The 17,032-nt window shown below is 36.1% G+C and overlaps 2 protein-coding genes across 4 annotated transcripts in view; both read left to right on the forward strand.

Moving 5' to 3' along the window:
* The first annotated feature begins 3,166 nt into the window (after positions 1-3,166).
* LOC135136387 (kelch-like protein 26) lies at positions 3,167-10,546 on the forward strand. 2 transcript variants are annotated; one of them, XM_064065636.1, is made up of 3 exons: positions 3,167-3,287; positions 8,549-9,223; positions 9,284-10,546. In XM_064065636.1, the coding sequence occupies exons 1-3, from the start codon at positions 3,259-3,261 to the stop codon at positions 10,467-10,469; spliced, it is 1,890 nt and encodes a 629-aa protein (XP_063921706.1). In that variant the 5' UTR covers positions 3,167-3,258; the 3' UTR covers positions 10,470-10,546. The 2 variants fall into 2 exon arrangements, with proteins under 2 accessions (XP_063921706.1, XP_063921707.1); XM_064065637.1 differs by having other exon boundaries at positions 3,179-3,351.
* Positions 10,547-16,353: 5,807 nt separating this feature from the next.
* The window catches only part of LOC135136434 (nuclear receptor-binding protein homolog), a 105,376-nt gene continuing 104,697 nt past the window's right edge, over positions 16,354-17,032 (forward strand). Inside the window, exon 1 of one of the 2 annotated variants that reach the window (XM_064065694.1) lies at positions 16,354-16,975. In XM_064065694.1, the coding sequence (XP_063921764.1) occupies positions 16,853-16,975 (123 nt within the window). In that variant the 5' untranslated portion in view covers positions 16,354-16,852. The remainder of the gene's footprint in view (positions 16,976-17,032) is intronic. The other variant, XM_064065693.1, reaches the window with a different exon arrangement.

A 17,032-nucleotide genomic window follows, 5' to 3' on the forward strand; every position in this document is an offset into this window, starting at 1 on the left:
TTTTACAGTGTTTCCATTCTTCAATTTTTCGATGTTTGAATTTTTTTACTTTTCAGTTTGTTAATGTCTCGATTTTTCCATTTTTTGATATTTAGACTTTCCGGTAGATTTCTTCGATTTTCCGAAGTTTCGAATTTTAGATTTTTGGATATTCGATTTCTTGAATTTCCGATTTTTCTTTTTTCGATTTTTGATTTTTCGAATTTTTGATGTTGGAGTTTTTCCATTCTTCAGTTTTTAGGCTTTTCAATTTCCCGATTTTTTAATATTTCGATTTTCAATTTTTGTTCTTTCGATTTTTATTTTTTCGAATTTTCGATTTTTCAGTGTTTCCATTTTCAATTTTTCGATTTTTTAATTTTTATACTTTTCAGTTTTTTAATTTCCTGACTTTTCAATTTTTTTATTTTTCTATTTTCCGGTAGATTTTTTCGATTTTCCGAAGATTCGAATTTAGATTTTTGGATATCCGATTTCTTGAATTTCCGATTTTTCTTTTTTCGATTTTCGATTTTTCGAATTTTCGATTTTGCAGTTTTTCCATTCTTCAGTTTATAGACTTTTCACTTTCCCGATTTTCCAATAGTTCGATTTTCGATTTTTGTTTTTTCGGGTTTTCGATTTTTCAGTGTTTCCATTTTTCAATTTTTCGCTTTTGTAATTTTTTTTACTTTTCAGTTTTTTAATTTCTCGATTTTTCAATTTTTTGATTTTTAGACTTTCTGGTAGATTTCTTGGATTTTCCGAAGTTTCGAATTTTAGATTTTTCAATATCCGATTTCTTGAATTTCCGATTTTGCTTTTTTAGATTTTTGATTTTTCGAATTTTCGATTTGCAGTTTTTCCATTTTTCAGTTTTTCGACTTCATTCCCTGTTTTTCAGGATTTCGATTTTTAATTTTTGTTTATGCGAATTTTCGATTTTTCAATGTTTCCATTCTTCAATTTTTCGATTTTTAATTTTTTTTACTTTTAAGTTTTTTGATTTCTTGATCTTTCAATTTTTTGATTTTTAGACTATCCCGTAGATTTCTTCGATTTTGCAAAGTTTCGAATTTTTGATTTTCGGATATCCAATTTTTTGAATTTCCGATTTTTCTTTTTTCGATTATTGATTTTTCGAATTTTCGGTGTTGCAGTTTTTCCATTCTTCACTTTTTCAACTTTTCAATTTCTCGATTTTTCAAAATTGTTTTTAGATTTTTGTTTTTTCCAATTTTTAGTTTTTCAGTATTTCTATTTTACAATTTTTCGATTTTTAATTTTATTTACTATTCAGTTTTTTAATTTCTCGATTTTTCAATTTTTAGGCTTTCCAGTAGATTTCTTCCATTTACCGAAGTTTCGAATTTTTGAATTTTGGATATTCGATTTCCTTTATATCCGATTTTTCTTATTTCGATTTTTGTTTTTTCGAATTTTCGATTTTTCGATTTTTAAATTTTTTTACTTTTTGATTTTTAGACTTTCCGGTAGATTTCTTCAATTTTCCGAAGTTTTGAATTTTAAATTTTTGGATATCCGATTTCTTGAATTTTAGATTTTTGATTTTTCGATTTTGCAGTTTTTCTGTTCTTCAGTTTTTATACTCTTCAATTTCCCGATTTTTCAAATATTGAAATTTCGTTTTTGATTTTTCGAATTTTCGATTTTTCACTGTTTCCATTCTTTCAATTTTTCGATGTTTAAATATTTTCACTTTCCTGTTTTATAATTTCTCGATTTTTCAATTTTTCCGGTAGATTTCTTCCATTTTCGATTTTTGTTTTTCCGAATTTTCGATTTCGCAGTTTTTCCATTCTTCAATTTTTCGATTTTTAGTTTTTTTATTTTTCAGTTCTTTTATTTCTCGATTTTTCCATTTTTTGATTTTTAGATTTTTCGGTAGATTTCTTCAATTTTCCGAAGTTTCGAATTTTAGATTTTTCGATATCCGATTTCTTGAATTTCCGATTTTCCTTTTTTCGGTTTTTGATTTTTCGAATTTTCGATTTTGCAGTTTTTCTATTCTTCTTTTTAAATTTTTCTATTTTTCAGTTTTTTAATTTCTCAATTTTTCCACTTTTTGATTTTTAGACTTTTCGGTCGATTTCTTCAATTTTTCGAAATTTCGAATTTTAGATTTTTCGATATCCGATTTCTTGAATTTCCGATTTTCCTTTTTTCGATTTTTGATTTTTCGAATTTTCGATTTTGCAGTTTTTCCATTCTTCAATTTTTCGATTTTTAATTTTTTTTATATTTCAGTTTTTTAATTTCTCGATTTTTCCATTTTTTGATTTTTAGACTTTTCGGTAGATTTCTTCAATTTTCCGAAGGTTCGAATTTTAGATTTTTCGATATCCGATTTCTTGAATTTCCGATTTTTCTTTTTTCCATTTTCGATTTTTCGAATTTTCGATTTTGCAGTTTTCCATTCTTCAGTTTTTAGACTTTTCAATTTCCCGATTTTCCAATATTTCGATTTTCGATTTTTGTTTTTTAGGGTTTTGGATTGTTCAGTGTTTCCATTTTTAAATTTTTCGATTTTTTAATTTTTTTACTTTTCAGTTTTTTAATTTCTCGATTTTTCAATTTTTTGATTTTTAGACTTTCTGGTAGATTTCTTGGATTTTCCGAAGTTTCGAATTTTAGATATTTCAGTATCCGATTTCTTGAATTTTTTTCTTACTTCTCTCCTACTAGTTCTGTTTTGTCGCCCTCTCTCTCTGTTTCGGACTGTTAAATGTTAAATAAATGTTACTAATTCCAAAATGTAAATGTAAATAATTAAATAAATCAAAATATATAAATCTTTTTCTTCCCATTTTGTCTTCCTCTCTTTCTTATCTATTTTTTGAAGATTTTGGCTAAAAAATCCTATAAATGTGAATACTGGCGAGTCAGACATGACATGACGTCATCACATTTTTGGAGTGAACAAATAAGCGAATTTCTATACTGTAATAACAGAGAAAATTTAATTTTCATTTAAAACAAGCAAGAAATCAAACTGATCATAAAAAATTGGCGTTTCCAATTTGGGCGCCTTTCCCCTATCCACAACCGCCACACCCGATTTCCGCCTCCCTTTCCCTACTATACCGTCAATCGACCGGCGTATATCTGGTTGCCTATCTTCCTCTACCATCAAAAAACCCAGACGACGAACTTTTCCCACCCGGCAGTAGGTCGTTTGTTGCATCAACACCATTACAATCAATCCGTTCATTTCATCTCTCCCAGCCCGAATCGCGAAAACTCGAATGCGGTGGAAAGATGCTAGATTTCTTTTCCACAAGAAAAATGTGAGTGTCCCATCAAAAATGTGAAAAGTAAACAGTGAAATCTAATCGGCAATATTGTGATACGGTAAGCAAAACAGGAATTGTTTGCATAGAAATAGAGGTTAGGAAACGGATGTTATTTGCTTTGTTGATAAAAATAATGGCGCTTATCGAAGGAATGACCACGTTTACACGCGACATGCAATCGGTGTAAACAAAGAGAAAATACGAGAAAAACCAGGTTTGCGGCGGGACGTTCACCTGGGATTTATTTACATTTGATTTCGAGGCTGATGCCCCAGATGCTCACGAGAACTGGCGGAATTTGAATAATTACGAGTTTAATGGAGCTGGGGGTCGTTCACGGGCCCAACTTTCGGTTTTAAACATTTAATTATAATTTTACTACATTACAAATGGAACGAAGTATAAATATCCATCGTCGGTTACAAATGTAGAATCACGATTGTGTAACGATGTCGCCATAAACTCATTCAATTAAACACAATCAAGGCGATTTTTGCGGAGAAAAGAAAAATCCTTTGTTGTCGCGCCACCGGAAACGAATTGCCTCCATTATTTGCAACATCTTCCTGGTGAATTATTCACAAAAGCAGACAAACTTGCGCTTCACTTTCTTTTGTTTCCTGTGAAACCTGAAAGTCGTTTGTTTTTGTTTTAACAAGACAAGTGTGATGGGTTTGTGTAAAGGTCGATTTATAAACTTGTCGCTGACGTTGCCGTTCGCCGTTGACGTTACCGTTGACGCTGGGTTTTCAACCAATCAAATTGCGGTGGTGTGCAGAAGGAAAACCCAAAGTAGGAGAGATATTTTGTCTTTTTTTTGATATACATAGCCACCTTTTCACAACACGAAACTTAGAACATGGTTAAAATGGTACATTTTTGCAAGAAAATATGGATTTGGCAATTGTGGGGCGGAGCCTAATTGCAAACTCGATATTTCCTTACACAAATTTTCCATTTTAAACATATTTTAAGGTTTTTTGTTGTGAAAAGACGTGTACACATTTTCAAACAAAAAGACAAAATATAAGCCCGCCCACCCACCCTGTCTCTATTGTGATGATTTTTTTTATTCGCCATGAAATAAGAGGGCGGAGCTTAACTGCAAAATACTTGTTTCTTAACAAGCAATTAAAAACATGTTTTTGAGTAATGTGAATTATGCTGATTTTTTTTATTCTTAGAAATTAAAACGCGTTTCAAATGGTAAATTTTTTATATTTTGTCTTTTTTCTTAATTAACATACGCAGTTGTCTTTTAAGAACAAGAAACTTAAAATACGTTTGAAATGGTAAATTCTTGTAGACAAATATGGATCTTGCATTTTAGCCCCGCCCCTCGATCTCACAACGAATGAAGAATTCATCACAATCGAGAATTGAGATCGGGGCGGAAATGGGTGGGGCCTAATCTTTGGCTTTATTTTTTTCTTAATATGCATAATATTCTTTGAACAACACGATACTCAAAAACAAGTTTTTAATTTCTCCTAGAGAAATAAGGATTTTGTAGTTAAGCTCCGCCCTCTTGGCTAACGACGAATAAAAAGAATCATCACGATTGAGATAGGGTGGGTGGGTGGGGCTACATTTTTCCTTTGTTTCTTAATATGTGTACTTATCTTTTCAGAACAAGAAACTTAAAACATGTTTAAAATGCTAAATTTGTATAAAGAAATATCGATTGATTCTTGTAGATTTCAGGCCGCAGAAGTCATTTCCGCTTTCGTTTCTTTCAATAACTCCAATGGTTTATCCAAAATCGTGCTTTGAACACTACAAATCCATGCAAAATAAGATCAATTTTCCACCAATTTTCATCAAAATTTTCGAAATTTCAAAGTTTACATTTTCTTGTAGATTTCAGGCCGTAGAAGTCATTTCCGCTTTCGTTTCTTCGATAACTCCAATGGTTTTTCCAGAATCGTCCTTTGAACACTACAAATCCATGCAAAATAAGACCAATTTTCCACCAATTTTCATCAAAATTTTCGAAATTTCAAAGTTTACATTTTCTTATTGATTTCAGCCGTAGAAGTCATTTCCGCTTTCGTTTCTTCGATAATTCCAATGGTTTTTCCAGAATCGTCCTTTGAACACTACAAATTCATGCAAAATTAGACCAATTTTCCACCAATTTTCATCAAAATTTTCGAAATTTCAAAGTTTAGATTTTCTCGTAGATTTCAGGTCGCAGAAGTCATTTCCGCTTTCGTTTCTTCGATAACTCCATTGGTTTATCCAGAATCCTCCTTTGAACATTACAAATCCATGCAAAATAAGACCAATTTTCATCAAAATTTTTGAAATTTCAAAGTTTACATTTTCTTGTAGATTTCAGGCCGCAGAAGTCATTTCCGCTTTCGTTTCTTCGATAACTCCAATGGTTTTTCCAGAATCGTCCTTTGAACACTACAAATCCATGCAAAATAAGACCAATTTTCCACCAATTTTCATCAAAATTTTCGAAATTTCAAAGTTTGCATTTTCTTGTAGATATCAGGCCGCAAAAGTCATTTCCGCTTTCGTTTCTTCGATAACTCCAATGGTTTTTCCAGAATCGTCCTTTGAACACTACAAATCCATGCAAAATAAGACCAATTTTCCACCAATTTTCATAAAAATTTTCGAAATTTCAAAGTTGACATTTTCTTGTAGATTTCAGGCCGTAGAAGTCATTTCCGCTTTCATTTCTTCTATAACTCCAATGGTTTTTCCAGAATCGTCCTTTGAACACTACAAATTCATGCAAAATAAGATCAATTTTCCACCAATTTTCATCAAAATTTTCGAAATTTCAAAGTTTACATTTTCTTGTAGATTTTAGGCCGCAGAAGTCATTTCCGCTTTCGTTTCTTCGATAACTCCAATGGTTTTTCCAGAATCGTTCTTTGAACACTACAAATCCATGCAAAATTAGACCAATTTTCATCAAAATTTTCGAAATTTCAAAGTTTACATTTTCTTGTAGATTTCAGGCCGCAGAAGTCATTTCCGCTTTCGTTTCTTCGATAACTCCAATGGTTTTTCCAGAATCGTCCTTTGAACACGACATATTCAAGAAAACAAGACCAATTTTCCACCAATTTTCATCAAAATTTTCGAAATTTCAAAGTTTACGTTTTCTTGTTCGATTACTTAAGAACATATTTCACATGGTAATTTCACGTATAAAAATAAGGATTTTATAATTAAGCTCTGCCCCTCGGCTTACCACGAATAAAAGACAATAATCAGAATTGAGACAGGGTGGGTGGGCGGGGCTTATATTTTGTCTTTTTTTCTAAATACACATAGCCATCTTTTCACAACAAGAAACCTAGAAATAGTTAAAATGGTACATTTTTACAAGGAAATATGGATTTTGTAATTATGGATCGGAGCCTAAATCCAAAAATTCATATTTCCTTATAGAAATTTTCCATTTTAAATATGTTTTAAGTTCCATGTGGTGAAAAAAAGTCTACACATTCTCAAACAAAAAGGCAAAATGTAAGCCCGCCCACCCGCCCGGTCTCAATTGTGATGAATTTTTTATTCGGCGTGAACCAAGGGGGCGGAGCTTAACTGCAAAATACTTATTTCTTTACAGGAAATTAAAAACATGTTTTTGAGTATTGTGTTCTTCAAGGAATATGTATATTAAGAAAAAAAGGGAAAAGTATATACCCCGCCCACCCACCCTATCTCAATTGTGATGATTTTTTTTTATTCTTTGAAACTTAAATCACGTTCCAAATGGTAAATTATTGTAAAGAAATATGGATTTTGCAATTAAATTCCGCTTTTTTGGATCTCGACGATTAAAAAAAAATCATCACACTTGAGATCGGGTGGGTGGGTGGGGCTTATATTTTGTCTTTTTTCTTAATTAACTTACGCAGTTGTCTTTTCAGAACAAGAAACAAATTCATCACAATTGAGAATTGAGATCGGGGCGGGTATGGGTGGGGCTTAATCACGATACTCAAAAACATGTTTTTAATTTCTCGTGGAAAAATGAGGATTTTGCAGTTAAGCTCCGCTCTCTTGGCTCACGACGAATAAAAAAAATCATCACAATTGAGACCGGGTGGGTGGGCGGGGCATATATTTTGCCTTTTTTTTTCTTAATATATGTAGACTTATTTCGACAACAAGAAACTTAAAGCATGTCTAAAATGGTAAATTTTTCTAGTAATCAACTTAAATCTACAACTGTAACGCGATCTTCAACGTCAACAAGTTTATAAATCCCACTTTTGTTAGCTAAAATTGTCACGGCCGATGAAGTTGGGTAACATTTTTTCGTTGTCGCTAATTGTGGCAGAAAGATTTAATCGATTCATTTCCCGAAAAAAAATAATTGAGGACAATTAGCTACTAATTAACAATTGAAAATAATTGGAGCTTAAAATACGTGACAAAATTAAATTTTGACAATTTTTCGATTAAAGTTTTCAGGTCATAAAGGAAATGGCATTCATTGTTGTAGTTTTTTTAATTCTTAACATGTCTATAAATTCATCGGAACGACATTCCTGTATAAATTGCGCAAATTGTGTTGTTAAAATGATAACGCGACTCAATAATTAACTTTTAATGGCTTGTTTATTTGCCTGGTTAAGTGTAACATAATAAGTTAGCCATTATGGTGCACCGACGTCGCCACTTTGGCAGTTGGGTCAAATTTAATGGCTTCACCACGTGCTGGCTGGACAGTTTCCAAAAAAATTCTAGAATCTAATCTCACCGTATCAGTCATAAAATCGCGATTTTTTTCCAGGTACTAGTACTTCATGCGTGCATTTATTAATCAGTTTCCTGTTTCTGATTCATATAATTAGCGCCTGTGAGTCACGCAAGCGTGAAAGTAATTCGAACTTTTGAAAAAAATTAAAAACTGCATACCGACCAAAGTTTTAATTTTGTGTCTTATTTATATCGCTGCAATTTAATTCGTGTCATTTCATAACGGCATTCCACAACAGCTACCATAAAATTCCGATTTTCTCGTTCTTCGTTACGTACATTTCGCACCTGATGCCAAGAATTTAAACAGTTTGTGGATTGAATTCTCTTATCTCGAGAATTTTCACATGCTTGGAGTTTCGACACTCGATAAGTTGATTATCTCGTCACAAGTTCTATTACCTGTGGCGCATTCCACTAACCGTTCTATTTACCTCTAATTATCCAGGTCGATATTAAATCGATCAGTGAAAGGAGACCTTGTTAGGAGAGAAAAGACACTTTATCCGATTTTTCTTCCGCAGGTATGCTAAACGAGCCACAATGACACGAACAAAAGAAAAACTCCTCCATGATAAACCGATCAACACGTATTACCACCACAAATCCCACCAGACGACGCTGCTCAAAGGCTTGAACACCCTTTGGGAGAAAGGCGAGCTTCTGGACGTCACTCTGATCATAGAAGGCCAGGTTTTTAAGGCACACAAAGTCGTTTTATCCGCCTGTAGTGATTATTTTCGTGCCATGTTCACAAACAACATGTTGGAGTCGCGACAAGACGAGATTTGTTTGAATGGGATCACCGCTGCTGGGTTCCACCAGCTGCTAGATTACGCTTACACGTCTAGAATTATGCTAAATTTGGGGAATATACAGGATGTGTTGGAGGCGGCGTCGCACGTCCAGATGGAACCCGTAATCCAAGCGTGCTCCAAGTACTTATTGTCGCAGATAGACATCGATAATTGTATCGATATAGCGACTATCGCTGAAACTTACTCGTTGGAGAAGTTGCGCTTGATGGTGTATAGGTTCATGAGTGAGCATTTGTTGGAGTTTTCAAACTCCAAGGAGTTTTATAGACTGAGTCCGCAACAACTGGAGAATCTTTTGGCTTTGGATTTTCCAGTGGATTGTTCGGAAGCGGACGTGCTGCGGATCGTCCTCGCCTGGTTCTTCCACGTAGACAACTCCAAGTAATTAAACATTAAAATGTCTGCAAAATTTGACTTTTCTGATTTTTTTTTAAATTCTAGGCGCGACCTCCGCGTGTCCTACGCCATGCGCATCATCCACTACGTCCATTTCCAGGAGATCTCCCGCCGCAAACTCGAGAGCATCGTCAGCAAAATCTTCCACGACCGCACCAGCGAGTGGGACCTCTACAAAGTCGTACTATCCGAAGCCTACCTCCAAACCAACGCCGACAAAGTCACCGCCACCCCCAACCTGCTAAACTCCCGCGGGATGGAGCTAGCAGTCCTCAAAATCGGCGGTTTCGGGATCAGTGGAATCACCAACGAAATCACTTATTGTTTCTCAAGTGAAAGAAAATGGAAACATTTGACCACAATCCCCCATTTAGAACAATGCAACTTCGGGACTGCGGTCCTCAACAACGAACTTTACATAGTAGGGGGTTGCTTTAACCAATCCCTCCAGGAAAACATTCACCCGTTCGGGTTTAAATATAGCCCGAGGTACGACAAATGGTCGACTATGTCACCCATGAACGTCGAGCGTTGTCGCTTTTCGTTGAACGTGTTGGGGAATATGCTATACGCGGTAGGCGGAGCCAGCGAGATCGACGAATACGGGACGAGTACTTGCGAATGTTACGACCCGGTGCTGGACGCTTGGTACATGGTGGCGTCGCTCCCGGCGCACATCACCCAACATGCTGGTGCTAGCTATGAGTTTAATATGGACGCGAAGTTGTTTATTAGCGGCGGGATGGATCGGGATTCCATCCAGTCGGCTATGTTTTGTTACAGCGTGACCGAGGATAAGTGGGTGCCGTGCGCACCTATGCTGAGAGCGAGAGCTGATCACGTGATGTTGTCCATCGGTGACTACTTGTACGTTTGTGGGGGCTGGACGGAGGGCCCGGATAGTCGCTCCCGAATTTTGGTGGATACTATAGATGCTTATGATGTTAAGAATGATAGGTGGGAGGTGGTCACGAGGGTCCCGACGCCGCGGTACCACGCCGGGATTGTTTGTGTTGATCATAAGATTTTTTTTATTGGGGGGTTTTATAGTGATGATATGTTTGATAAGAGTACCGCGGCCATAGAGTTTTATGATATTACGACTGAGTGTTGGACTGCGGAGGAGAAGTACCCGCAGGATATTTGGGAGCATACGTGTGCCTCGTTGTTTATCCCGAAGTGGAGGGATGATATGCAGGATATGCAGGTCATTGCGAAGACGGAGAGTTAGGTCGATTTGGTTTTTTATTATATTTTTATAACTGTGTTTGGATTTTTGAAGAATATATATTTATTTTGTATTTTGAAGGTGGATTTTTATTGCTTGAATTTGTTAAATAGAAAGCACAATCGTTCGACGTCTGTTCATTCGTAAATATTTTTTTAACCTCAATTTTTTATTAAGTCAGCTTTGCGTCAATAACACATGGTAAAGCCAATATTGCCAGATTTATGCAAAATCATTCATTAATTTCGTCAGTCATAAAGAAGTAACAGCAGGTCGTATGGAAATGAGATACTTTGTAATCGAAATCGTCAGCACTTATATTTCTCTATTGTCTGAAGAAATTTTTTTGTACCTACAGTGTTTCTCCAGATAATTATCATCGATTTAACGTATCTCTAGAGCATTTAGCATTTCATATTTTCAGTATTGGACTCTTCGACGTTTTGATGAATTTCACAACCAAAAAGTTAGTTATCTTTTTGTGTCTGAACTGAAAATCTCTTAAACACCAGTTAACAGTGTAGAAGGGAGCAATTTTCAGACAAATTTGGTCAAAAATAAAAAGTTCTTTCACATAGAAATGTTGGGACAATAAAATCGATTTCCAAACGATGACAATGCATGAATGCAAATTCCCTTGCTCATTCTGCTGCGGATTACCAACAACTGTCCAATTCAAGGTCGAATCATACAAACAATATATTGTTGGGAGCAAACCCATCAGGAGCACCTTATTCATTCTATGTTGTCTATCGTGTTATTGTTCCAGGCTATTAATAGTCTACATATATGTAGTTAATTTTTATTTATAATAAGACTGATTTTGACAAATGGTATAACTTCCAAGAAAATAAAGGGTGGGTGGGCGGGGCCAATACTTGCCAAGATAAGACTGATTTTGGCAAATGAGATACCCTGTAAGAAAAGAGAGGGTGGGTGGGCGGGGCTAGTACATTATAAGATAAGAATGATTTTGGCAAATGACATACCTTCCAAGAAAAGAGGGGGTGGGTGGGCGGGGCTAGTACCTGATAAGATAAGAATGATTTTGGCAAATGAGAAACCATGTAAGAAAAGAGAGGGTGGGTGGGTGGGGCTAGTACCTGCTAAGATAAGAATGATTTTGGCAAATGACATACCTTCCAAGAAAAGAGAGGGTGGGCGGGCGGGGCTAGTACTTGCTAAGATAAGACTGACCAGGCGTGGATACAGGATTTCATTTAGGGGGGGGCAATTTTTGAGCGATTTTACTTATGTCGCAGAAATTCGTTCTAAACAAAAAAAATTATAAAATTTTAGCTAGTATACTCTTTTTCACATAACATGGGTGACATTTGGTTGTTTTCGTTACACGCATAGTGTACAGTAGAACCTCGATAATCCGAATTAATTGGAAAAAAGGCAGATTAACGATTTGTTCGGATCAGCAATTTTCCCAAAAATCTGAAAGGGAATTGAATAACAACTTCATACACAGTTGAAAACAAACTTCAAGAAATAAACCATAATTTTATTAAACAAAATTAAAGAATTCTTAAGCAACAATGGATAATAGATACATTCTAAAAAAATATTACTCCGTGACCATAAACACGCTATCTTTTTGGAATCAACACGCCGGGATGTATACCCAGAATTTTTAGATGAATTTTTCAAACAGGAAATTTTCAATTACATATATATTACCTCCATTATGCAAATTTCGACCCATTCTCGACGATTTTCGAAATTTAACTAAATACATTTTCTTGTAGATTTTGGGCATCAGAAGTCACTTCTGGCTTCATTTCTTCGATAACTTAAACCATTTTTCCAGATTCGTCCAGTTGAAATATCGCAATTTTTAAAAATTTCGAAAAATTCGAATTTCACACCGAATTTTCCGAATACATTGCTCGGTTACCATTAACATGCTATATTTTTGGAATCAGTACGTCGGGATATACATATATCCCTTAATTTTTTCAGAATTTTTAGGAAACTTTTTCAAAAATAAATTTTTCCTCATGCAAATTTCGACCCATTTTCGACGATTTTCGAATTTTAACTAAATACTTTTTCTTGTAGATTTCGGCCCTCATTTCTTCGATGACTTCAACCTTTTTCCAGACTTAGTTAATTAATTCAGTGCATTGAAATCGTAATTTTTAAAAATTTCAAAATATTCCATACAACATATGCAGAAAGATCTTGCGTCATTTTTGCAAGTAGGTGCGTGTTTTCAAGTTCAGTTCAGATTGCAGAGTTTTTGTTCGGATTAAAGAAGCATCGACTTCAAATAGCCTCTGTTCGGATTACTGGATGTTCAGATAATCGTGAATTCGGCTTATAGAGGTTGTACTGTATTTACAAAATGAAATTCGATTTCAAAATTTTGAAATTGGTCAAAATAAAGTACCTCGGTCGTGTGTTAGGGGGGCCCCTGGCCTACTCTGTAAGAAAATGAAGGGTAGAGGGTATATCATTTGGCACAATCAGTCTTATCTTAGTAGCATCTACTAGCGAAGGAAGTATTGTAGTCGAGACCGTCGGCCGACTCTTCTACTTTTATGTTTTCTCGACTTTTCATGATCCCTAGAATACGAAGAAATAGGTCTCCCGTTTCCGTCTGTCTGTCTGTCCGTCCGTCTGTCTGTCTGTTTGTCTGCCGTTCCGAGTTTTATTAGACACATAACTTCCAAAAGTACTGGGCCGATTTTTGTCAAATTTTGTATTTATGTTAGGAATATCATGTAGACGGTAAAACGCTAACCAAAATTTGTCTAATCATCCCCACCAATGATGTGACGTCACCTCAAAAATCCAGGTTTATAAACAAACATTTTGGAATTTTGCGGGATAAATCCTATCTAAAATGTCCAGAATATGATGAGTCTGTACTTGTCATTTATCATTCCATTAATATTTTTGGGATTTGCTTATACACAATGACTCACAAAAATTAATGAATGTGTGAATTTATTTTTTTGATTTAATCAGGAACTGGAAAACCGAATGCTTCGAAATCTTCCAGAGGTTTTAAAGTTATCATAAGCATGGCAAATTTTTGATCAAAATGTATTTGCTCATCTTTGTTAAAAAATTGAGGACGACATCTCAAAATTTTCCGAAATAAATTCTACCCAAAATGTGCGAAACATGATGAGTTTTTATTTGTAATTTATCACTGTATTCATATCTCTTAGATTTGTTTATACAGGTGGCTCAAAAAAATTAATGAATGAGTCAATTTATTTTATTGATTAAATCAGAAACGATTCACTCCATTTTCCCAGAAAATTTTGGGAATACAATATTCATTTTATACAAATTATTATTTTTCAATTTCCATTTTACATTGAATAAAATAAGTCAGTGAAATGGAGACAAGAAGTTGGCGAAGATGAGTTTAGGTTTTTTTAAAGAATTTTATAAGCACGTACTAGCCCCGCCCATCCACTCCCCTCTTCATTCCGATAACTACTCTTAATATTATTCAATCTTATCTTGGCAAGTCTAGCCCCGCCCACCCACCCTCTATTTTCTTAGAGGGTATGTGATTTGCCAAAGTTAGTTTTTTCTTAGCATGTACTAGGCCCGCCCACCCACCCTCTCTTTTCTTAGAAGGCATGTGATTTGCCAAAATTAGTTTTATCTTATCAGGTACTAGGCCCGCCCACCCACCCTCTCTTTTCTTGAAGGATATGTGATTTGCCAAAATCAGTCTTACCTTAGCAAGTACTATAAAAAAATTTAAAAATTGAAAAATTGCAAATCGAGTTTAGTTTTGTGAGCAAGCAGTAGTCCCGCCCACCCAACAATTCTCTTCAATTGAAATCCACCTATGATTCGGACTAGACAAAATGAATCACTGAAATGGAGGTTGGGTGGGTGGGCGGGGTGAATTATATATTCTCTTGTAAAATGAGAATGGGAACTAATAAAACGTAGACTGTAAAAAAATGTTAATCATAATTTTTTACTACTTATTTGCTGTAACATTTATTTCTTGTTTCTGAAGAAAAAAATCAGAGAACGGGTGGGTGGGTGGGGCTAAATTTGACTTTTTTCTATATAATCTTTTATAAGCAAGCAATAGCCCCGCCCACCCACCCTCTCTTCATTCCAGTGATTACTCTTAATATTGTTCAGTTATTTACCGAAATCAATCTTATTTATTTTGTTATGCTACTAATTTGATATAACATTTTTTTCTTATTTCTGAAAAAAAGAGAGAACGGGTGGGTGGGCGGGGCTAATTTTAACATTTTCCAAAAGAATCTTTTATAGGCAAACAAGAGCCCCGCCCACCCACCCCCTCTTCATTCCAGTGATTCCTCTTGATATTGTTCAGTGGATACTAAAATCAGTCTTATTTTAACAAATACTATCTCCGTCCACCCGTCCTCTATTTTCTTAGGGGGTATGTAATTTGCCATAATTAGTCTTGTGTTAGCAAGTCCAAGCCCCTCCCACCCCTTGTTCGTTCCAGGGACTACTCTTAATATTGTTCAGCCTTATCTTAGCAAGTTTTAGCCCCGCCCACCCACCCTTTTTTTTCTTAGATGATATGTCATTTACCAAAATCGATCTTATCTTAGCAAGTACTAGCCACCAGCCCTCTATTTTCTTAGAGGGTATGTAGTTTGCCACAATCAGTCTTATCTTAGCAAGTACAAGCCCCTCCCACACACCCTTTAATTTCTTAGCAGATACTGGCTCTGCCCACACAGGCTGGGGTCATTCCAACGAATTTATCTCGCTTTAGTTGAAATCCAACCTTTGATTCGGACTATATAAAATGATGACTGAAATGGAGGCGGGGTGGGTGGGCGTGGTGAATTATATGTTTTTTTGTAAAGTGAGAATGGAACTAATGGAACGTAGGCTGTCAAAAAAGCGTTAATCGTATTTTTTTAGTATACTACTTATTTGCTGCAACATTTATTTCTTATTTCTGAAGAAACAAATTATAGAACGGGTGGGTGGGTGGGGCTAAATTTAACTTTTTCCTACAGAATCTTTTATAAGCAAGCAATAGCCTCGCCCACCCACCCTCTCTTCATTCCAGCTATTACTCTTAATATTGTTCAGTTATTTAACAAAATCAGTCTTATTTTAACAAATATTAGCTCCGCCCACCCGCCCTCTATTTTCTCAGGGGGTATGTAATGTGCCATAATCAGTCTTATCTTAGCAAGTGGTACACTGCACCAATCCCAGTGTGCGTGTCCTTGAAAAAAATGTTGATGACGTCATCATAAAATTGTATAAAAAAAACAACTCGAAAATGATGGATGTTTCAATGTACTTCTGGTGCGAGGGAAGTTCTGTTGAAACAACTTTGGACCAATTTTTTGGTTATTATCGAAGTAAATGTATTACAATGGTAAAACATCACATCCACTAATTGTACAAGAACCCTAAAACTATTTAAACTTTAGATATAATAGTTATATTGACAATTGATTTTTTAGTAGCGCCGTCTAGGGGGAAGTGCCTCAACTTTAAAACGTCAAAACCAACCCATGGAATAGAATTTTGATCCACTGTGTATACAAAAATTGAAAATTAATTGCGTCGTCGAGATTCGAACTAAAATAGTTGCGATGTCCTCATGATTTAACGACCGACATTATTGTATTAAACAATTTGTAAAAGCACCAAACGGTTTTAAACAACATTTTAAGTTGGTTATGCTGTCGCGTGTTTGTCACTTTTTTGACGTAAAATATCGTCTTACCAACCCCGAAAAAGCTAAGATGGCTGCTGTTGGGGCCAAAATTAGGCCGTTGGTGTTGGTTCAGCTATTTTCAACGTTCGTATTTCAAGTGGATTCAAGTGTCGTGAAGTTTAGGAATCTGTATAACGTGTTTTCCGTTGATAAAACCCCCTTTTTTGGCCCGGTTTGTTCTCGTCCCGCCAGATGTCAGCGTGTCCGTTGACAGTTGATCCGCGCAAGTGCACCTCGTCAGAATCGCCGTACCGTCGCCCCCGCTCCCGAGGCGCAGTCTCAGTTTTCAGTCCCACAAAGCGGTCAAAAACAGATGAGTCTCAATTGCGATCCGGTCTCGGCGAAGTAGTGAAGCACTAAATCCGACCCCGAACAGCAGCCCCCTTGTGCCTAGGTGCCCAGACAAGGCGGGTGCAAACGCCGTGCCCCTCGTCCACGCTGCACCGCTGAACGCAGTTCAATAACATTGCAGATGAGCCGTTAGGTGATAGTGCAGTGCGAGCGAACTCCGGACATGCTAGGTTAGGTGCTCTCAGGCGGACCCAGTGCCGAAGTCGGTGTGTTTCATGGTGCGATCTGTGGGTTATGCGCTGCTGATGGAAGACGATTGTTGGTGCGGTGCCCTGGCCATAAACGCACGGGTTGTGCGCTTTCGGGATACGAAACCTCTATAATGTCGGGGAGTCTGATGAACGAGGAGCACAAGTCGCCTAGGGAAAGCGGCGAGGACTCTGAAGACGAAAGCGAAATCCTGGAGGAGAGCCCCTGCGGCCGGTGGCTGAAGCGGCGAGAGGAGGTGAGCATGTAGCGAGTGCGAAGGGGGCACCTTTGACGTGACCATAACCTAGCCGGC

This window comes from Zophobas morio, unplaced genomic scaffold (genome assembly GCF_036711695.1).
Source record: "Zophobas morio isolate AGI-343-1 ecotype UQ-CSIRO unplaced genomic scaffold, CSIRO_AGI_Zmor_V1 ptg000026l, whole genome shotgun sequence".
Lineage (NCBI taxonomy): Eukaryota > Metazoa > Arthropoda > Insecta > Coleoptera > Tenebrionidae > Zophobas > Zophobas morio.